We start from the raw sequence: 22,121 nt of genomic DNA, 5'->3' as shown, positions 1-22,121 counted from the left end.
CACCCGTGTCTTGGTCTCTTTTCTGTCTGCATCAGGTCGACAGGGCAGGGCAATGCTCTGCATAACATGACAAGACCTTCTCTCAAGGGTGTGAGTGTAGCACTTCTCTCAAAGGGAACCACACACCAGATTCTCCTATTGGTAAATATGGAACGCCGAGGGTGGTGTCATGTTTTCTGTTGCTACAACAGAATGCTTGAGGGTGGGTGAGGGAGAATTACTGTTTTTGCACCTAGACCCTCCTTACGTCTAGACTATAGAAACCTGGAAAGCACAAGAGTTTGTTTAACAGGCTCAATGAAAGAGGGAAGAGGAGGGTCCCATGACCCACTGTGGAGAGAGCATGCCCTTTCCATGCAGAAAAGTATTTGTTCCTCTTTGGCTGCTGATGGTGGTCACACTACCATTTGTGTTTCTTTCAGAGGGGTTAAAACACATGCAAAGCTGCAGCAGAGAAATATGGCTTGGCTTCCAAGGAACCAGTGTAGAGCAGTTAGGGCACATCATGCTTCAAGCATGTTTCTACACTTAATGTATGCACACTTGTTCATATAGTTATGTGTGCATCTAAGGTTGTTTCTCTATTTGTGCTTACAGATGTGTCATTTATAGGTGTGTGTGTCAATTCTGATCCACCTCATGGCCACAGCACTAACTCAGACCTGCATGCATCCCAGGGCTTGCACCTACTGCCTAAAGATCCACCCCAGTTTCCTGTGCTCAGGTACCAAACATTTGCTGGCTTATCCTGCTTGGGGCTTAACTGCAAAAATCACCAACAAAAAGAACACACACATGAAAAATGTGTCCAAACGGGGCTCAGACACTTGTCTAAAGACCACACAAGCCAGGTGGTGGCACATACCTTTAGTCCCAGCACTTGGGAGACAGAAGCAAGTGGAGGCCAGCATGTTCTATAGAGTTCCAGGACAGCCAGAGATTTATTTATTCACTTTTATTTATTTATTTTTGAGACAGGGTTTCTTGGTGGCTTTGAAGCCTGTCCTAGCTAGCTCTTGTAGACCAGGCTGGTCTCAAATTCACAGATATCCATCTGCCTCTACCTCCTGACTGCTGGGATTAAAGGCGTGTGCCAGAGTTACATAAATGAAAAAAAAAAAAAAAAAAGATTTTAAGAAGGCCACACAACAATGAAGTCAGCTGGGATGGCAGAACTCTAACACTGACTTTGGTCCATGAATGACTGCAAAGGTATTGGTTTGGGGTTTCAAATACCTTAGTTAGGTGACTGGCAAATGACTGATGTATGTGCCTTTGGGCCTGCCCACAGCTCCTCCTCAGCTGCTTCACTGGGCAACTGTCTTTTATGAGCAGCAGCTACAGCACCTGCTCTTTTACCTTCCAGGCCTGTGTCCAGTGTGGGAAGGGTGAGCACTCCCTTAGAGAAGTTGGAGAAAGGTTCAAGACAAAAAGCCCAAGATAACCATTGCATGAAGCCATCCAGGATGTCTTCACTTCCTCTCACAGGCACCCTGGCCCAGCAGCCCCCTGTGGAATTGTCAGGCCACTTTCTGGCCATTAATCAGAGTCCTTCAGGATCAGTTGCATTAGCCCATCCTAAACCCCAGCTGGGCCCTGGAGGGCTGGAAGTGGGTCTGGGAAACAGCAGTGCTGGAGCCAGCTGGAGCTGGGGCTCCAGGGTGTCCAGTGCCCCTTGGTCTGGGCACTGTACCATACCATCTGTGCTCCTGTGGGGCTGTAGTACAGATACATGGATGGTCACCATGTGAGAGGGCCCACTAATGGGTAAGTCTGCCTCCTACTGTGGAGGCCAGTGACAGGGATGGAGAATGGGGAACTCCTCATTCCAGTTCGAATTTGGGGTCCTGCTGAATCCAGTTTGTGGGCAGAGAGCCAGTGTGGGTGTAGCAAAGTGGGTGTGGGGGGTGAGCCCTCTGAAGACAGACCAGGCACTGCTCTCCATGATGACCATGCAGCTTTCTTAATGGAACACAACCGCTGAACTTGGTACATTTCAAGCACTTTAGCCTTCCAGGACAGCAGACTGCTGATGGAACCCATCTTCAGAGGGCGGGCGCCATGTTAATGAGAGGCCAAATTTCATATGCTTGCAAACTTTCCCCCCTGCGGCCTGCTGCTCTGCACACCGCCCCCCCCCAACAGAAGACTACATCAGAGGGAAAGAGAGATTTCCATAATTTATAGTACAGCATTTCACTGGGGACAAACGCTAATCTGTACTTACCGATACATTTAAGAAAATGCATCCTCCCGCAAGCCTGCGCCATTTACGACTCTTGGCACAAACCGCAATGCTCAGTCTTCAATTAAGGGACACCTTAGGGTTCATTATCACACAATTGCTCCCTGTGAACCATGCCAAATGCTGTTTTGGCACTGAGCTTGGAAGATGAATTAGAAGGAAGTCTTCCCTGTAATGCCCTCTCCAACTCCCATTACCGTCATCAGCACTGATGCCCTCTTGGCCGGCCCTCCCCCTCCCCAAGTGGCTTTCACTATTCAATTTCTCAACGTCAAACTCGATTCTCTAGAGGTGTAGTTAAAGATGCCACATCTCCTTTTTGTCTTCCGGCTCTCAACAGGCCTGTGTGGCCCAGATGGGACACTCTCCCTAACTCCTTTTGGGCTAAAGGATCCACAGATGTGTCTTTCACTCCTGCGTGCGAGTACACACACACACACACACACACACACACACACACACACACACACACACACACGGGTTCGGAGCAAGGACTAATGGGCTTGTTGTCTACATTGAAGACAATCCCACAGCATAGAGTTATAAGGTGAAGTTTGAGCCAAGCAGATGCCCTAGAAAGAAACTGAATTTCAAGCCAGTTGACTCCAAAAGGTGACAGAAAATAGCCAGCAAGGTAACCTTTAGCCTATCAGTAAGTCCTATGGTCAGGCTTGCGGTAGGACAACGGTGGGTGGGGGCAGTTCCCTTTTGTTTTCTTGAACAAAAGGCCCACATCTGCTGCTGCCTCAGCTCCCAACAAGCCAGAGCCCCACCTGAGCCTGAGAGAATAACCACCATCCAACAAGCACAGGTGAGTAGGTCCAGGATGCAGGAGTAGCCAGGAAGTAGGGCTGAGGAGGGTCTCAGGCTCAGGATGGAGTGCAGACCACTGGCTCCCTTGACACCACACCCTCCCAGGCCCAAGTAGGAATGTTCTCACTCAGATGCTAGACAGAGAAGACTCATCCTTACTTTGGCCCTAAAATTACAAAGTCTCATGTAAAGCTACACCTAAAACCAGTCTTGCTTCAGAAGTTACCAGAGGCTGTACACCAACAGGTCGGGCTGATGCAAGGCAAAGTGACCTCATCTAGGAGGTGCAAGAGTCAGAAGCCAACAAACAAAACAGACCAAGAACACTTTGCCCACAAGGTATCTTGTGGAAATTTTATTATATAGAGTGTAAAATGAATTGTCAGTCAAATAAAAAGAACACCTTAAAAAACGAACAAACATGCATAACATTTCCAACTGCCTTTTTTAATAGTTAGACATTTCAAGCATTATAAGGAAAACGAGAGAACCAGAAATTGTAACTTGAGTACATTTCAAACGGAATGTTCCTCGGGATCAATTCAAAATGCAAGAAAAAATAGCTCCAATTCCGTTTTTTCTTTAAAAATACATGTTATCTGTACAAGATACACTACAGTAAACATTGGAAATCATATTATCCCTTTTATTAAATCAAAATTATTTAACTCATACTGTGGTTAATACTAGATTTATTTATTTATCTAGTTAATTTGACAAATATTAAGAAAATATTTAAAAGAAAAAAGCAAAAACACCTTGGAATTAAAAAATAGTTACTACATTTTTATATGGTTTAATGTCCACAGTGTTTGTTAAAAGTTATATTGAATTTCTTTTTAATATTAAAAATAACAGTATTTATATTTCTGAGAATAGAGAAAGGCTTTTCGTTTTTAAAATCAGCTTGGAGGTCTTAGATACACAACCGCACCAGGTAATGGAGACTGCAGTGTCTTTGCATTACCCTCAGAACACTAGGAAAGACACAACCCACAAACACCCCTCCTGCAACACAAGGACCCGTCTCAGTTCAGAATTCACATCATTAATTACAATATATAATAGTTCAGCTTTAAAAAAAAAAAACGCAATAAAACTGGACAGCCAAGATACAAGAAATTAGAGGTGAAACACTTAATGAATTTACATTTATGAATATTTAAATACTGCTTAAAATTTTTTAAAAAAAGAATTTGTTACATTACCACCCAAGACTTCCAAGCCATTTTTCTGTTGCAACAGAAAAAAAAACAAAACAAAACAAAAAACCAACAACAACAAAAAAAAAACTGTAAATAAAAAGACAAAAACAAAACAAAGAAAAGTCATTATTTGATGAAATGTTGAGACTCTGAGGCGAATTCAGGCACCTGAGCTTGCAGGCTTTGCTCCAAAAGGACCCCAGAGATTACACATTTGAAGTAACAAAGAAATCATGACACAGAAATTATCAGCAATGTTTAGTAACTAATTTTCCCGATTTTTAGAAAAATTCTGTTAATCTAAATATAGTGTTTCACAGAACAAAACAAAGGTTCTTCATTGAAAGGTTTGCAAATCTAAAAATCTCTGTAACAAACAGGTTTCTCTCACACTGATTTCGGGGAAGAGTCGCTGCAGAGGCCCATCTACTGCTCCTGTGGGGGGAGGGAGAGGGTCAGCCCCATCATCTGCTGCTGGAGTCTCAGGACCCCAGGTTCTATGGTCAGGACACTGCGGAGGACTTCTCCTGGGTCACCAGCCCCAACACCAGCTTCCTACAAGGCATGACAAGGTGCCCTGTGGGAGCACTAGGCCCTTCCCCCTTAAAGGAAAGATCATTCTTGGTGGAGGACTGGAAAGAGCCCTCCAAGTTTGTACACATAAAGAAATCAAGTTGGTCCTATACCCACTGGGCCCCCGAGGGTATGGACCTACACTCACTGCTGTGCAAACAAAGGCCACAGTCCTTTAGAACAACTACTGGAGTGGCCCTGAAGTTCACTGCAGACCCAGGGAAAGCCCAGCACTTATTTACAGCTGGGCTACTAAAGCCCAGAGCTAGAGAGAGCAGCACCTGAGCAAGCTCAAGGCTGGGATAGAGGGAGACAGAGGAGATCCCCATAGGCCATTATGCTCACCCTGAGACTAGGCAAGCACAAAAAGGGCTGGGTGGCATCATGGTGCTGGGGACTGGCTACAGACCTGGCTGTGGGCCTGAGCCTGCCCTAAAGTCTGTCCGTAGAAGGCTGCTTGCTGCCTGTAATACTCGGCCCAGGCCATTGTGTAGTCGGGCGGGGAGCTGGCCTGTGGGGCAGCACTGGTAGTATGACCTGGATGACAAAGAACAAAGAGTTAAAAAAAGGGGGGGGGGAGGAAATGGGAGGACCTTTTTCTCAGGCCTTTAGGCACCTGTCTCCTGCCCCCCCCCGCCCCCGCATCCCCATGGACTGCTGGTGCCATTTGGTGCTACAGAGGTGCTGGCTATATGAAGTGCTGAGGGTCTTCTGTTGTTAGTCTCTGGCACTTCTACACATTCCCATACAACAGTTACCCACTCAGCAACTCCAGGCGCCAGGCACCAGGGAATAAACACAGCCACAGTGGGAAGAGACAGTGTGGTGTGGCACTCAGATGGGGGCAGGCCCTGGTTACCTGGAATGCAGGTTAATTAGTTGGGGGACAGCCATCTGAACTCCCCCAGGCCCCCAAGGAGACCACCTGATACCTGCCTGTCAAGTTACCAGAGAAGCTAGTGGCCCAGAGAGTACTGCCTCCAAAGCTGAGCAGCTTCTGACAGACTTAACCTGGGCCTTCCACTGGCAAGTGACTGTTCTAGGTGCAAGATGCTGCCAGGGGAGGCTTGCATAAGACCCAGAACTGGCTTCAACTGGAATAATCCCAGGTCCTTTGTAATTGATAACCACTCAGGGGACAGTTTGGTGTTGGCACCCTTTAAGCTTGACTTGGTTCCGGTATTGCAAACAGAATGAATTTCCACAGGAAAGACAAGCCACCAGTACCCAGGGAAGCGGTGCCCTTCCCTGCACTGTGACCTCTTGCCCGCCCTGATATGGCCTTGGGAGACTGTGAGGACAATTCACAAACCCAGCAATCACTGGCCATATCTAGCTTCCTCCGACAGGGCATGGGAGAGAGATAAGGTGGGCACCCAGATGCAGTCCCAGAAGGGGTATAAACCAGGCGACATTGGACAGCAAAGCCCACAGCTGGGCAGTGTGTGGTGGCTGCACTCACTCTGTTTTTTGTAATAGTCCTCCCAGACCTTGCTGTAGTCGGGCTGGTTGCTCTGTGGCTGGCTCTGCTGGCCTGTGCAGAGAACAGACAGCAGTCAGGCCTTGCTCATAGACTGCATCACCTGGGCTCCAGCAGGGGAAGGCACAGTAATCACTGAGCAAGGCTGCAACCAAGGTCATTAGGAGGCAGGGCTGAAGCCATAATCGTCTTAGACTTTCCGGACCTAGTTCCCAATGGACAGAGTGCAAACAGTGCTGACACCTCATCAGGCCCCCGATGTTCCTCTACTATCCCTCTGGACAAGAAAAGTGAGAGGGTGGGAATTCCCTGGGGTCTGGGGTCTGAAGCTGGAGACACGTGCACACGACACTGGCAGAAGCAACATGAACCCAGCCCAGCCTTTCTGCATGGGAGCAGCACAGAGCCTTAGGTCCTTCCTTCTCCACTGTTAGCAGGGGGTGGCAGATGTGGGGAGACACCTGGGGCAGGTAAACAGAGGACAAGGCAGTGAGGCCAGGGACAGCACCTTTGGTGATGGAGAACTCACCAAAGCCCTTCCTCTCTTTTCAGAATCAGTCTAAGGCAGACAGAGGAATGTGAGGAATGTGCCACTCAACACAGCAGCTCAGCAGAGTGCCTTTTATTTCTGCCATGCCCATTAACTGAAAACCAGTGGCAGGAGTCACTGAACTGCGGGGGAGAATAGCTGTGTTCTTTCCTGCAATGTAGAGGTGTGCACAGGCCTGCTTCCTGACCTGTTTGTACATAGGCTGAGCTTGGCCACAGGTGAAGGACTGGCGTTTCTTGGTCCCCCTGCCCACCACTCACACTAACTGGGCTTCAGGTTCTGCTGAGCCCTGACCCCAAGTGCTCCTTTGGGGCTGACAGGAGAAGCAGCTTTCTTCAGGGCTTATTCTGGGGACAAGGGAGCAAATGGGATCACGACTCTGTCATTGTCTTCCTGGGGGAACGGACAAGTCAGAACAGCACTTAACAGCCCAGCACTGTGACAAGAACCAGTTCTTTGAGGCAGGGACACAGCAGAGCACTGGAGAAGTTGAGAACTAGATGCCAGCTCAACAGAGGAAGCCTGGTCAGTGAGACAGAGGGTGGACACCATTAGGGCACTGGCTGACAGGGAAGCACTAGTCATAGTTTGACACGTGTCATCAGGTTTGAAAATATCAGAGCAGAGCTGGATGTGGAGAGGGAGAAGGAGAGGGAGGGAGGGGGAGGGAGAGGGAGGGGGAGTGAAGAGGGCAGAAGCCCCTTTACAGTTGCTTCCTGGTCAGGCAGCCCTTAGCAGAGAGAATTCTGTTGGTTCCCTCACAAGTCCAGGTGACAGAAAAAGCCCTTTTCTACTTCATTCGTGAGAAGGAAGGTCACCTTGACAATAAGGAGGCTGCTTAGGAGAGCAGGGCCTAGAGAAGCTCTAGGCTCAGCCCTCTCAGGAAAAAATAGAGACAGGGGAGACTCCCATCAAACCACACCCACTGTCACTTCTAGCCACTGGCCCAAGCCCTGAGAAGGTCACATGAGCCATGGGAAAGGCAGCCTCGCCTTCCTGTGCATCTCCACATGCTGGGCCCCCATCTCTGGGGAGGAGCTAAGAGTGGACCAGAGACCTCACACCCCCATACCCCTGATCTGTGAACCTTAGGCAGGCCACCTTGGCACATACCCTCACCCTCTCGTGAGTCACTTACTTGGGACTTGTGTGGGCTGCTGCCAAGCCTGGTAAGTGCTGCCCCAGCCCTGGGTCAGAAAAGCTGGAGGGCCACTGTGGATGACAGAAGAGTCTTTCATGACAGTACAGGTCACTCACCCTCCCCCCTGCTTTCCAGTCATCTTTCTCTTTACTGGTTGACTGTCTTACCCTCCAACTGGCAAAAGGACAGGTAATCACTTACCTCACAGGGGTGCTGTGGGGGTTCCCATTAACTTTAGCAGCGATGTTGGGGAAGCCCCTGGGAGGAAAGGCGCTGTAAGGAAGGGAGGCGCACTGTTGATTTGCAGGAAGGGCTGCCCTTTCGACTCCCTCCCCTCTACCCAGGCCGTGTGTTCCCTTGGGCATGACCGAAAACCCCTGAGATCTGAGGCTTTACCCTGACAGGTCAGTGATCTACAGAAAGGAGAGAGGAAAGAACACACAGTGCTGTCCCTGCCCCGGACTTAGGCAAGCACTTCTGAGGAGCAGGACAGAGGAGGCTGGACAGGAAATGAACCTTCCACCGAGACAGAGGACTCACTTTTGATGTGGCGCAGCTGGTGGCTGGCTGAAGGGGCTCTGTCCAAAGGCTGCAGGGGCTCCAAGGCTGGCACCCTGTGTGGGCACAGAGGAGCTCTCACCCGTGTCACCTCGTCACCGTGCCCTCCGCCCAGGCCCGCCCAGGGAAGCCCACTATGGGAGGCAAGTCAAGTGAAGGAGACAGTTCTGCGCTCATACTAGCTTCCTTCCCCCAGCAGACAGTGTCTGCAGTGGTGGGTCTGCCCTCAAGTGACCAAGACCACCACACAGCCAGTCCTGGCACCACCACGATTGCCCTGGCATGTCACCCTGGGGGAGGACCAACCTGCTTGACTCTCCCGTCAATTTAGGCTGGCCCAGGGCTCTTTCTGCCATTCTACGTCCCCATTGAGGTGAGCAGTGGCCCATCTGTCCTCCATCAACACTCCCTTTCTTTATCTGCTTTGAGGTGCCTGAAACTAAAGCCAGAGTCAATGAAAGCTGCCTGCAGGGCTGGTGGCCAGGGTGAGGCCTGAGGGAGCCTGGGGGCAGTGCTGGGGGAAGGCCGCTGTCAGGCTGCTCATCTATTCCTGTAGGGACATGCTCAGAGGTCTGACTGATGGAGCCTTGGCCAGTCACGCCAGTGGCTTCTTTCATTGCATCTGAGCCTGGCATTCCCTGAGCCTTGGACTTTCCCTTTGGCAGAGGAGAGGCTGCCCCCATGTGATGCAAGGATGGAAAGGCACAGGAAGCACAAGGTTCTGGGGGAAAGCAGGTACCTTGGACATCCAAAAGCAAATCCAGCTAGTATAAGCCAGGTGGGGAAAGGCCCGTGTACGTACGCCAACTTTCTCATCTATGAGATGCCTGGCCACCTCGATCTGCTGAGGAGCACCCCTGATGGTAAATATCCGCAGGTTGGGGTCGGTGTTAGGAGGGGGGTTCCGCTGAAGCTCCACGTGTGCACCTGATTGCTGGTTGATGCTTTTGATGTTCTCACCCCCTGCAGGTGGGAGATATAGTTGATTGGACCAGAGGTGGCTCTGAGTCTGTGTGACCTATGTTTAGGGGAGGCTGGAAAGTACGTGTTAACTCTTGCCCATAGATAGTCACTTTCTTGTGCTTACTGAACCAGGGCCCTGACAAAAAACAGGGCTTCTTGTTGGCAACACTAGCTATCTGGAGTGAAGATGACCGTTTGGAGCTGAACTGAAGCCATGGGGCCCTATAGAAGGGTCTGGGCCCAAGGCCCTTGGATCTGCTGGTCACCGAACTCATTCCTGCCTTGATCAGACAAGGCTGATCCTTCTCACTGTGAGAATGGAGACCTGATGTCCCTACCACACACAAAGGGGCCTTGAGCCTAGGAAGGGGCTGCCCTCCCTTCACAGGTCAAATGGGCAGCAACAGGCCCCAACAATGCCTGGAGCCCACTCTGGATTTCAACATCACACCCTGTTCCCTCTCAGGTCCTTGGTGGGGGGATGGGTCCAGACAGAAGCAGTACAGAGGGGGAGGGGCACAGGGTGTGGAGCAGGGTAATGGAAAGGTAGCTGTCCTCTCTGAAAACAGGCAAATCTCAGTCTCTTAATGAAATGCGTGTAACAAAAACTGTATCAGCCAGTGAACAATGATTCAATTCTTGTGAAATTCCACAGAATTTATAGATCCGCTGCATCCACTCTGGGAGTGGAGTATAGTTAGAATTCAAGGAAAACCTGGAGTACAAGCTTTACACAACTGAAGAAGAAGAATGTTTAAGGTCTGGCATGGAAGAGCAGGGAGTTCATGTGCCCATAAGCAAAGACCCTGTGCTTGTGTTGGGTTGACCTGCCCATTTCCTATCAAACCCAGTTGAAATGACGTATGTAACACACTGGAACTATCCCAAAGCCCTGCTTTACATTCTCCAACCTTCCCTACTGCCGCAGCAGATGAAAGTTCATCCAAGCAAGAGAGGCAGTTGAGGAAATGCTTTGTCTCTATTTCACCCTCAAAGGGTCATGAAACAAAAGTGGAGGTGAGTCCTGGTGAGGCTTCCCTAGTGAGGGCAGTCAGGCTCACTAAGGATAGACTAGAGGTGACAGCTGAGTGTTTGCTGCATACCCAGTATCTCTGCCCCATGAAGAGTGAGCAGCTTTGTTCCCAGTCAAGTTTTGGAGATTTGACAAGGAACAAAGAAGAAACAGAGACCCTGTCCACAGGTACCTGCACCAGTCTAATCTCAGATGGCCCCTGGCCAGCAGGCAAGAACTAGTGTGCCTGAGACAGAGGATTGGTACGCCCAGACAGCAGAGCCCCCAGCAGCCCACCTCAGCCGGGCCAGCAGCTCAAGATGCTCTGCTGGGACCTCAGGAGCATGCTAATTGGGGATGGAGGCACTGCAAAACTGAATACGGCCAGAAGGAGTTAATTGAAGTTCATCTTCCTTCAAAATGAGGTCAGTAGTTTGGCACATGGTGACTGTCTTAGACTCATTCAGCAGCCTGCTCCATTCTTCCACCTGATGGGGGGCAGAAGTGACCCACCAGCGGCCCGGCTGGATGTGAAATCGTAAAGCAATTAATCAAAGCTGCTAAAAGGCCTGGCTGACAAGAGCAGGGCCGGCCAGACTATCTGTCAATGTTGCTGTGTTTATCATGGAAATCCAGCAGGGGCCCGGGAGGCTGTCCAAGGACAGAAGCCGGGAGAGTTCTGCCTGGTTGCCTGGGCTCTCTCCTTCAGCCACACGCTTTTCCCAAGAAAAGGAAACCGCTCACATGAAAAATCCTCTCCATGGTCACCTTAGCTTGTGGTGGGTCCCAGATGGCTTTAGTGAACACAGGGACAGGGTGCCAGCCACCACACCACTGTTATTACTGTCCTCTAGGACCTATCTGGATGACTCTGTGAAGGATGGACAATGATCTCTCTGTCTCTCTCTGTGCTCTCTCTCTCTCGCTCTCTCTCTGCTCTCTCTCTGCCAGGGTTTGCTTGGACACTCAAATGGAAATATCACTGGCAAGATGGTTTTCGAAAGGCTAAGATACCCATATCTGATCTCCCCGCCTTTAGGTATCAGGTGAATTTATCTTAGCTTTCAATGGGTTGGGAAGGGTGTGGGAATGTCTACCATTCTAAGTAAAGGTACCAGAAAACAAAAACAAACTGCTCTATTTGTCACCATGCTGCAATTCCAGCACCTGGAGCAGAGGTTCTCAACTTGTTGGTCAAAATCCCCAGAGGGTTCACATGTCAAATATCCTATATAACAGTAGCTATGAAGTACCAATGAAATAATTTTATGTTTGGGGTTACCTTAACACAAGGTCATTGTGTTAGAAAGGTTGAGAACCACTGACGTAGAAGCTGAGACAGGAGGGTCACAAGGTAGAGGTAACCTGATCTCAAACTAAAGCCCTTCTTCACTATTCCTACCATCCAATAATCTGAAAGACACCGATACAGGAGAGTAATATCTTGAAAGAAGACAAACACTTCCCCAAGGAGTGTAGATAGATCCTGGGGTTCTGTGGTGGTAAAACCCACTTTAGCTCCCAAGGTCACACAGGTGGCGCTGAGATCTACTCCCCTCAGAGGGTGTCTGCATTGCTGAAAGGCTCCTATGATGTCCACAAAAACTGATGTCCAAATCCAGTGAGGTAAAGGTAACACTCATGTCAGCAAGCACTCTGTAGAAAGTATGAGTGTTGGTGACCTCTCAGGGCCAAGTTCATTTTAGTCTACAGACAAGAGCCTGAGGCCCACACCTTCCCTAGTCTCTCTCCAACAGGTGAACAGATCTAGGTAGTGGGTTTAACTTCCTGTCTGCCCACACTCAAACAGGTGCTTTGTCTCCATCATGATAAGCCAAGTTAGAGACCCCAGAGGATGATGCCATGAATAAAGGCATGAGAGTTGGCTCACCTCCCTTGAGCACCTGCAGGGGACAGAAACACCGACAGTTGCCTCTTACCTTTGCCTATTACAAGGCCACACTTATCAGCTGGCACTGTGTACGTAATCTCCTGCACACCACCAGGAGTGCCCACACTCCAGTCCCCACGGCCACGGCCTCTTCCTCTAGCTACCGCCAGGCCTCCAAGGCCATCTCTTTCCTGGTAAGGAAAAAAAGTGACAGTGAGGATGTCTGTCTGCCACTGCCATCAGCGCATCTCATCCTCTTTGGTGAGAAAGTTAAATGACAGGATACACCAACACCACACACTGGACCCTTAACATTTCAAGCTCAGAACAGAATTAACCAACACTATGATAAAAAGACACCTGTTGGCACACACAGCACCCACACACCCACCTAAAACTGGGAGCCAGAAACTAGGCTGAAATCTGAGACCATCTACTTTCCAATACAAGGTCCTTAGGATTAGGCTTTACTCGAAGTTGAAGTTAACTCATGTAAGGTCTATTAGAGAAGACAATGGACACAAAAGAGCTACTAGTAGCATTTGAGAGTGTGTGACTGAATTTCTCCACAATGCTGCCATAGAGGACAATGGCCAGTAGAAAGCATAAAAGGACTTAAGGAAAAAGTTCTTCGTCTAGTGAGATGGATCAGTGTGTAAAGATTGCTGTCCTGAGATTGATTCCTGAGACACACCTGGAGGAAAGGGAAATCCAAATCCTGCAAGCTGTCCTTGGACTTCCACACACAGGCCATGCCATGCAAACGTGCACATACAATAAGTGCAAATGTAATAATAATAATAATAGTAATAGTAATAGTAGTAATAGTAGTAGTAGTAGTAGTAGTAGTAATAATAATAATAGGCAGAGAACGAAGAATACCAAGAAGGCTGCATAGAAAGATCCATAAGAGTGATTTCTGGTAGTAGATGTCGATAACCCCAGGGATTTAGGGGGGGAGAGCTGAGGCAGGAGGACTACGAGTTGGAAAGCCAACCTGTCTTTAAGACGGAGGGGCAGAGGGACCTAGAAAGGCTGGCCCAAGGTTGGGTGGGTCCAGGGACCACGAGAGTGACACCAATGGGAGGAGTCCTTTTACTGCACTCAAAGGCAGCAGGCCTATCGGCCTCAGTGCTGGGTGAGCCCACGGTCTCAGGAAGCAGGCTGGAACAGCGAAGCTAACTGGATGGGAAGCCTGACAAGTAAACACATTTCCCTCAGGGTTTCTGGTCAGACTCTGGCATAAGCAGCCAGCTTTCCCAAGGTGGATATGAGAGACAAAGTGGCTCTTTGGCTTTCAAACTTAGACAGAAAGGTTATTAACCATGTTCAACCCTAAGAAACCACCTGGGCTCTGGTTAAAACTCAAGCCTCACCCGGGTGATCAGGGACTAAACAGGAGGTACACATTTACAACTGAGAAAGAGCCCTTCACTCCTGAGAGTGCTGATAGGAGCCATACCTGGCACATCTGGTGAAAGCCCTTGGTCTGGTGCTGCCAAGATAGTCAAGATGATTTCCAATACCCTCCTTAGTCCTCTGACTCTAATTACTGATATGTCTTCACTCTTGCAAGCCTAGAGTATGTGTTAATCTACCGCAATTTACTTGTGTTCCTTACCACAAGCCCTTAGGATAACAGATACTAATGATGGCACACAAATTCACCTACATTCTAAAAGCAAGCTTGGAACCAAATGTAAGAGCAGGACTAGTGGAACACACCTCCAATCCCAGTACTTGACAGGCGGAGGCAGGAGGATCATTATAAGTTTGAGGCCATCAAAATGCCCTGCAAAAAATCAACAACAAATCCCAGGTGCCTTCAGGGATAGAATAGGTTCTGCTGTGCTTCCTGGATTCATTCCAAGTTGGTTTTATAACAAATATATCTGACTGTTGGAGACAAGCATTCTGCTGCTGACACTGTCATTTACAAAGCTCATGTTTCAGAACCACATAACTGGGGATGGATGGAGAGATGCTCAGTGGTTAAGAACACTTGCAGAGGACTCAGGTTCCATTCTCAGCACCCATGTCAGATGGCTTACAACAACCTGTAACTCCAGTTCCAGGGGATTCTACATTCTCTTCCAGCCTCTCTGGGTTCTGCACACATGTGGTACACACATATTAAAGCAAACACTAATACACACGAAATAAATATAATTATCAAGCAAAACAAAAAATTAAATAGAAATTTAAAAATCTCAAACATCTTATGAGAGTCTGTGATTTTGTACTGGACCATAATTATAGCTAGGTGCATATGACCTATGGACCAGGGATTGGAAACAGCTGTTTATATAAAGAAAACCTAGGGTATATGACATGGCTTTCCCTAACAACCAAACCTAACAATTGAATTTGATCCTCAGGACACTTATGATGGAATCTCCAGAGAATTGACTGCCACATGCATGCCATACCATGAATGCACCACACACACACACTCTGTGTAGTGAAAACCTAGATTCTGGGCAATAAAGGCAGGGAGTAACAAACTAGCAAGAAAAAGCACTGCCAGGAAGAGGCAGATGTGGAAAAGTCTGGGTCAGAGCACCACGGTGCACTGTGTTCTTCTGGGTGGGTTCTGAGACCCAGAGTGCTGGACCCACCTGCGCTGTGAGAATGAGCTCATTGATGATGTGTGCTGCATGCTGACACCGATCTGGAGGGCCCATGACCTGTGCTGCTCTTTCTGGACTAATCCCGTCGTCTGTGGAACCAGATGAGAGAGAGTAAGGAAAAGCCTGAGATCAAACAGCAAATAAAGTCTTGCCCCAGTCCACACTCTTGGGGCAGTGTGATGAGGATCCAATCACTGTACAAGCACAGATGACCCAGCACTGGGGAGGTTGAGGTAGCACAATAAAGAGCTCAAGCCCAGCCTAAACAACACAGTAAGATCTTCACTCCTTCCATGAAAGGTGTTTATCCTTTGTGATACTGAGTTGTCTCTGTATAAAAATCAAAATGGTGTATTTTGTAAAGAAGTCTTCACTTAGAAAAATTACAAACTGGAAATGTCCTACTGAAGTCTTCCTATTTAATGTGTGTGGAGTGGGGTGGCTAGAAAACACAGGTAAGAAAGAAGATCAAGCCAGTACACAACCAAGAAAAGACATGAAAAAGGAAGGAAACAGAGATTGCCAAAGAGAAAGAAAATATATACAGCTAACACAGCCCACTGTCTAGATCTAACACCAAACCAACCTGGTTTGAATTGGATCCTCACGCCTGCGTCATTCTGGATCTTTTTGATCATTTCTCCATTTCTTCCTATGACAATCCCAACAGCAAACCTAGGCACAGACACCTAGACAGATACACAAAATTCATCAGAGCTTCTGCATATGTGGCTTAGTAAATATTTAATTTTTCAAAATTCATTTATTCTTATTTTGTGAATTGATGTTTTGCCTGCCTGTATTCTGTGTGAGGGTGTCAGATCTTCGAGTCAGAGACAGTTGATGCGAGCCACCATGTGGTTGCTGCACATTGAACCCAGGTCCTCTGCAAGAGCAGCAGTCAATGTTCTTTTAACTGGTAAGCCATCTCTCCAGCCCCAACTTACAAACTTTTAATTGTGTGTGTGTGTGTGTGTGTGTGTGTGTGTGTGTGTGTGTGTGTGTGAGAGAGAGAGAGAGAGAGAGAGAGAGAGAGAGAGAGAGAGAGAGAGAGAGAGAGAGGGAGAGAGAGAGAAAATATCTAGGTCCTCCGGCAAGAGCAGCCACTTCTCCAGTCCCTGATCTTTTCTTTTCAAAGCAAAGACTTTAAAATAAACAAATTAGTGCAATTCTGGAATGAAAATAATAAAGCATTTTTCCCTTTGAGAAATTTTTTTTTCTTTGTTTTTTTGAGACAGGGTTTCCCTTTGGAGGCTGTCCTGGAACTAGCTCTTGTAGACCAGACTGGTTTCCAACTCACAGAGATCCACCTGCCTCTGCCTCCCAAGCGCTGGAACTAAAGGCATTCACCACCACAAGGCTTTGAAACAGTTTCTATAACTGATGGTTATATTACTCAAACTATATGAAAAAGTATAAAATATGACCAAGAAAGTTATAAAAATAAAACTACTCACAGAGAAAAGATTTAAAACAATTTATCTCTCCAATTCTGTGAAACTACATACAGATACATTGACTATACCTGTGGCCTTTCACAGTCTTTTGTTCTTCATCTATAAAACTGTGGTAAAATGCACAGGCCACAGCACTTGCCGCTCAGCCACTCAGAAGTGGCCAGCCCGTGATGATGTGGAAGTGACCTGCAGCGCCATGTGGACCCAGCACCTACGGTCACTACACAAACGCTGTACTACTGCTTCTACTGTGCTTTCTGCCTGGTTCCACCTTGTCCAGAGTGGCCACTGTGAATCTGGTTCACTGTACTAGGCATGATGTTTGTACATTGTGGCATAAATAAAAATTGCAGGACAGATTTTGATACCATTTCATCTTATTAATAGAATAAGATTCCAGGTCTGATAAAATCATAACACACATCACTGTGAAAACTTGGGACTTTGGCCCGATCTGAGCATCAAGTTAACTTCTAAGCAGAACTGTGAAAACCAGGAGTTATCTGCCCTGAAGGCAGCTAGCTGGTCTTCCATGCTTGTTTCTTCTTCATACCTTTGAGCAGTGTACGTACTCTAAGAGTTTTGAAGGTGAGAAAATTTCATAACCAGCTTTGAGGCTAAGAAGCTGATAAAAGTGTGACTGTAATTAGTGGCACTTTTTTCTTTTCTTTTTGAGACAGGATCATATCGCTATGTAGCCCTGGTAGCCTGGGCTTGTTATATAAACCACGCTGGCTTTGAACTCAGCCTTGTTTGCCCACTGACTTGTGGGTCTTGCTCACCTCTATACTACCTCCTCCTGCTCGGGAGGCAAAATCACCACGCACACCCCGGAAGTCAGCCTGGTCTTTTTCTCGGATGATCTCTAGGACCATTTCTCTTGCTTGCTGCAAAAACAAAAACAAAAAAAAAAAAAAAAAAAACACCAATGGGGGGGGATCATGGAAAAATACAGCAACAGATGAAAAGCCAGGACCAGGGTCAACGCGACCCAAGACTGAAGGTGCTCAGCTGCTGACAAGGGTGAGTCTTGGAGCACATTCTCCATCTAGTAAGAGTTTTCCTGAAGAAGACATGTTCCAGGAGGCCGGGGATGTGTATGTGGAGTTCTTCTACCACACACGAAGATCTAGGTTTAGCCCCTAGCACTGTGTAAATGGACACAGTGGCTGGATAAGGCGGCTCACACCTGGAAACTACTGGTGTAAAGACAAGATACAACTGACTGTGTACTTATGTTTGTGATGACATGAGGAGGCCAGAGAGCATCTCAGGCATTGCTTCTTTGGAGATATCCACCTTGTTTTTTAAAGATAGGATTTCTTACTGGCCTCAAGGTCTCCTAGGAGATTGGGCCAGCTGGCATAGAGTTCTCAGGATCCACCTCTCTTTACTTCCCTGGGCTGAGATTAACAAGTGCCATCCATACCTAGATGCTTCTTTTCTTTGGGAACTGAATTCAGGTCTTCATGCCTGTTTGCAAAGCAATCGTCACTTTATTCATTATTAGATCATTTCTCCAACCCAATAATCTTATTTTGAAGAAGGCTGAAAGCTCTTCAGAGGAAGGGGCCACTGGGAGCATGTGGCCTGAAGGGAGGGAGGATCTACAGTACTGATAGCCCTAAACCTATCTCTCACTAGGAGCACCCTAGTGCAGTGAGAACAGCTGAAGGAGAGGACAGTGAAACTGAGGGACTGGCTAACTTCACTGGGTCAAAGTCCAATGCCTTGTTTGTTTGTTTTTTGAAACAGGGTTTCTTTGTGTAGCCCTGGCTGTCTGGGAGGCTCAGAGATCCGTCTGCCTCTGCCTCCTGAGTGCTGTGGTTAATGGCAAGCACCACAAAGCCCAGCTCCAATGCACTTGAAGCAGCACAATAGGTGCAGTAAGAAGACAGGCTGCAGATGACACAATAGAATTTCATTGACAACACACATCCACAGACGCATCAGCAAGAGGGAGTGTGCAGCCACAGCCTGAACTCTGCTTTCTCAGCACAGGAAGCTGTGTTGAGGGCAACACTTGTTTTCATTTGCACCTCCAGCCGGCCCAGATTTAAGCTGACCACAGGACAACATGGCTAACATGATACTTAATCTGGGTCAGCCGGTATCATCTGCAATGTGAAAAACTAGTGTATACACTGTCCCAGGCAGTGGCCTGTTCTTATGTGGCCACATCCAGCCACATTTGTTAGACCAGCAGTTCTCAACCTATGGGTTGATAGCCCCCTCCCCCCACAAGTACTGGTGATGTTTAATGATCCTTTCACAAGGGTTGTCAAAGACCACTAAAAACAGAGATATTTACATTACAATTCATAACAGCAACAAAATAAGTTATGAAGTAACAATGAAAGTAATATTATGGTTGGGGGTCACCATAACATGCGGAACTGTATTGAAGGACTGCAGCATTAGGAAGGTTGAGAACAACTGGGCTAGACAAATCTAACCCACAAGTTCCCTCCTACCTGTACTTTAAATGGATCTCCAGTGATGCGGAGAGGCTTGTCTGCTCCTGTGGGTAGTGGGCCATCCTGGATCATGACCATTTTCACACCTGTCCGCTCCTGTTGGAGAATATACAATCGCACAGTCCTCAGTGCATGATGCCTCAAGAAGCAGGACTAGGCCAGTTCATCATAAGTTTGTCTAACCTCCCACCTGGACCTGGGCTGGCTTCTGGGACTGTTGACAGACTTCACACAAGACATAATTCCAATGTGCCAATCTTCTTTACCCACGTCTGGAGTATCTCAACTCTAGGATGCTGCTCCTACTGAGTACTACACATTAAGCTGTATGTTCTGCTTATCCATTAGTTGATGACAGCCTGTGCCCACCATGCAATTGAGTGCTGCTGCCTCCCAGGTATTGGTGAGTTGGGTTCTCAAACTACCCAGGGGCCCAGGGCTAATTGATTAAAAAGTAGGTTCTGTGACACCAAATCCTAAGCTTTTACAATTGACCCTAAGCTGTTGGAGGCTTTCCACAAATCTGAGATTTGGGTGGGATATGACACACAGGCCATCACTTGCAGCTGTCAAGTCTCAGAGTTCTGAAGTCTGCTTAGACCTCAGCAGAACACGTACTCAAGTGACTATCTAACCATTCTTGGGTCAGTGTGGCTGCCTTACCTGGAGATGTTCAATGTCAAACATTCTTGACTGGAGGTATCTCTATAATAAAAGGGTTTGGCAGCTGAGAGCTACCGCCTCACTGTGACTCGCAGAAACCGGGGAATGGGTACCTCTCCAGCTGTGACTATAGTAAGGCAGAACCCTAAGCACTTGAAAAGTAAATGAGCACTTTGGGGCTTTTTTGTTCTGAGGTCTTTCAATGTAGCCCTGGATAGCCTGGAACACACAGAGATCCAGCTGCTTTTGCCTTCCTAGTGCTGGTGGGATGTTGGGGGAAGGCATGTGCCATGGCTCAATCTTTGTAGTTGTTGGCTCAATTTTGGATAGGGTCTTACTATATATCGCTCAGGCTAGCTTCCAATATACAATCTTCCAACTCTAGCCTCCTAAGCTCTGAAATTCCAGACCTGTGTCATCATACCTAGCTATAAACGATAACCCCCAAGCCAGGGTCTCATGTAGCCAACGATGCCTTCAAACTCATTATGTAACCTAAGCTGGTCTTGAACTCCTGATCCTCCTGCCCTCAGCCACCCATGTGCTGAAATTCCAGGTATGCGCCCTGAGTTTATCTAATGAGCATATTTAAGAGCAGATTTCAGGAGCCCCGACTCCAGGCTGTCCCATAGTGTCTCTCCTGGCCAGACACTTGGCATTAGCATGTGCCTGTCAAAAGGAGAAATCCTGTCCTGTAAAAGGAGAGGTTTGGAAGGAACAATGGCTCTACCACGTGCAAGGCCAGCCCAGCTCAGTACCATGTGGTCCTTACACACCTGCAACTGCTTGATTGTTTCCCCTCCTTTGCCGATGACCAGACCCACTTTAGATGCAGGGATGAGAAGCTCTTGGACTGTGCTGTTGCCATCTATGTCATTGTGAAAGCCAGGTCCATTCCGACAGCGGTCCACAATCTGCCCCAGGAGCCGTTTGGCTTGTCTTTGGGAGGGAGAAAAATCACAAGAGACCCAGCATTAAATGGATGTTTAAGGTCTTCTGGGAAGGGAGATGGTGCCGGTGGAAAACACGAAGGAGTCAAAGCAGCCCTCCATCCAGCTCCAGCTCCTGCCTTACAACCTGGGAGGTCTGAATCATTCGCCATGCTACAGAACTGCAATTCAAAAACAACACACACCACACCACAACACTACAGCTTCCAGGTGGAGTCTCAAGGAGCAGACCACTGTCAGACCCCATTCCTAGTATGTCTGCCCTCTGCACCTGCTTGTGTCTTCACAACACCCTGCCTTCTACTTTGAATGTCAGCAGCTCTGGTGGCAGAAGCCTCCTCTTATTACTCTGTCCATCTCTGTTCCCCAATCCAGCACAACCCTCACAGGGAAACACTCAGCACTTGTTAACAAAGGTGGGGGAAGAGAAGAAGCGAGGAGAAAGACGGAAGAAAGCAAGGGTTAGTAACCACGCTTGAGCTCCTGAACTTCCAGTGTCTCCCTGTGGCCAGCAACAACGCTTTAGGATTTCCAGTTAAGCCCACAACATCTCCAGTGTGGTTACAGGGCACAAGGGGCAGTGTCCTGCTGCAGCTGTATTCCCAGGGAGCACCTGACTGGTGCAGTCCAGTAGAGACTTTGTGCTTCACACCCCACTATCTGTCTTCATTTCTGCAATGTGATAACAGTACAACCCAGCCTACTAATTCTTTTCTGCACCAGAATCTTCCCTGGATGTTATTTGCAGAATTTGTCTTTAAATCATCACACACCATCTATTTTTTGTTTCCTCTGATAGAAACAGATTCATCAACCAAACAGGCTGGCTGTGTTGGAGAAAGTCCTCTTAAAGCTTAATTCTCAATCCTCAACTCCTTGAGTAGATACAAAGTAGGAACGTTTGGAAGGATGTGCAGTCTTTTGCAGTCTTGAGCCTTTGTGTGAAGAATCATCTTGTGGGCTCTCAGCTGCAGCAGCTTTTTAGTATTTTCCTGGTGTACTAGATTAACCTGTGCTGGAAAAAAATACCGCGACTCCAGCAAAACCATCCAGCTTGCCCTATAATGCACACCTGCCAGTGATATTTATTCTGGTTCACTGCTTGCAATGTTACAGCAGAACAAGAGAATTTAAACCCATCTAGGTTCCCTGAAAAATGGAAACAATAAAACAACCCTACCTATTGAGCTAGACATAATCTCAGCTCCCCCATCCCTTAGTGAAACACCACTGTGTGGATTGGAAGAGGAAAGCGAACCACTCCAGCCTTCCCTAGGAGGCACTTGGGTTTATGAGTTTGTTTGGTACAGGGCTCTGAGCAAGCATGTACCAGGACAGGAAATCAAGGCAAGTTATCAGGGCTCTCAGCAAGTACTTCCAAAGCCAAGGGACCTGCTGGCTGGTTCACAAGGCTCTGTGAGTGGGCAAAGGCCATAAAGAGTGGAGTCACTTGGTTCACAGATATCAGAAGGGTAAGCAGATCAATCAGTCCAGGAAAAAGGCCTGGTGCCCA

General features: G+C 47.8%; 1 protein-coding gene across 3 annotated transcripts in view; it reads right to left on the bottom strand.

Moving 5' to 3' along the window:
* Positions 1-3,382: 3,382 nt before the first annotated feature.
* The window catches only part of Fubp3 (far upstream element binding protein 3), a 45,518-nt gene continuing 26,779 nt past the window's right edge, over positions 3,383-22,121 (bottom strand). Inside the window, exons 7-19 of one of the 3 annotated variants that reach the window (XM_051185133.1) lie at positions 20,435-20,597; positions 18,993-19,091; positions 17,301-17,405; positions 15,648-15,750; positions 15,050-15,150; positions 12,481-12,622; positions 9,368-9,528; positions 8,548-8,621; positions 8,209-8,265; positions 8,005-8,078; positions 6,299-6,370; positions 5,182-5,373; positions 3,383-4,698 (exon numbers count right to left, since the gene is read on the bottom strand). In XM_051185133.1, coding sequence (XP_051041090.1) covers positions 5,219-5,373; positions 6,299-6,370; positions 8,005-8,078; positions 8,209-8,265; positions 8,548-8,621; positions 9,368-9,528; positions 12,481-12,622; positions 15,050-15,150; positions 15,648-15,750; positions 17,301-17,405; positions 18,993-19,091; positions 20,435-20,597 — 1,306 coding nt within the window. In that variant the 3' untranslated portion in view covers positions 3,383-4,698; positions 5,182-5,218. Of the gene's footprint in view, positions 4,699-5,181; positions 5,374-6,298; positions 6,371-8,004; positions 8,079-8,208; positions 8,281-8,547; positions 8,622-9,367; positions 9,529-12,480; positions 12,623-15,049; positions 15,151-15,647; positions 15,751-17,300; positions 17,406-18,992; positions 19,092-20,434; positions 20,598-22,121 lie in introns of all 3 variants that reach the window. The other 2 variants (XM_051185132.1, XM_051185134.1) reach the window with 2 other exon arrangements.

The sequence above is a fragment of the Phodopus roborovskii genome, unplaced genomic scaffold, assembly GCF_943737965.1.
Source record: "Phodopus roborovskii unplaced genomic scaffold, PHOROB, whole genome shotgun sequence".
In the NCBI taxonomy this organism is placed as follows: domain Eukaryota; kingdom Metazoa; phylum Chordata; class Mammalia; order Rodentia; family Cricetidae; genus Phodopus; species Phodopus roborovskii.
The sequence above is the reverse complement of the archived record's forward strand: the minus strand, read 5'-3'. Positions and strand labels throughout refer to the sequence as shown.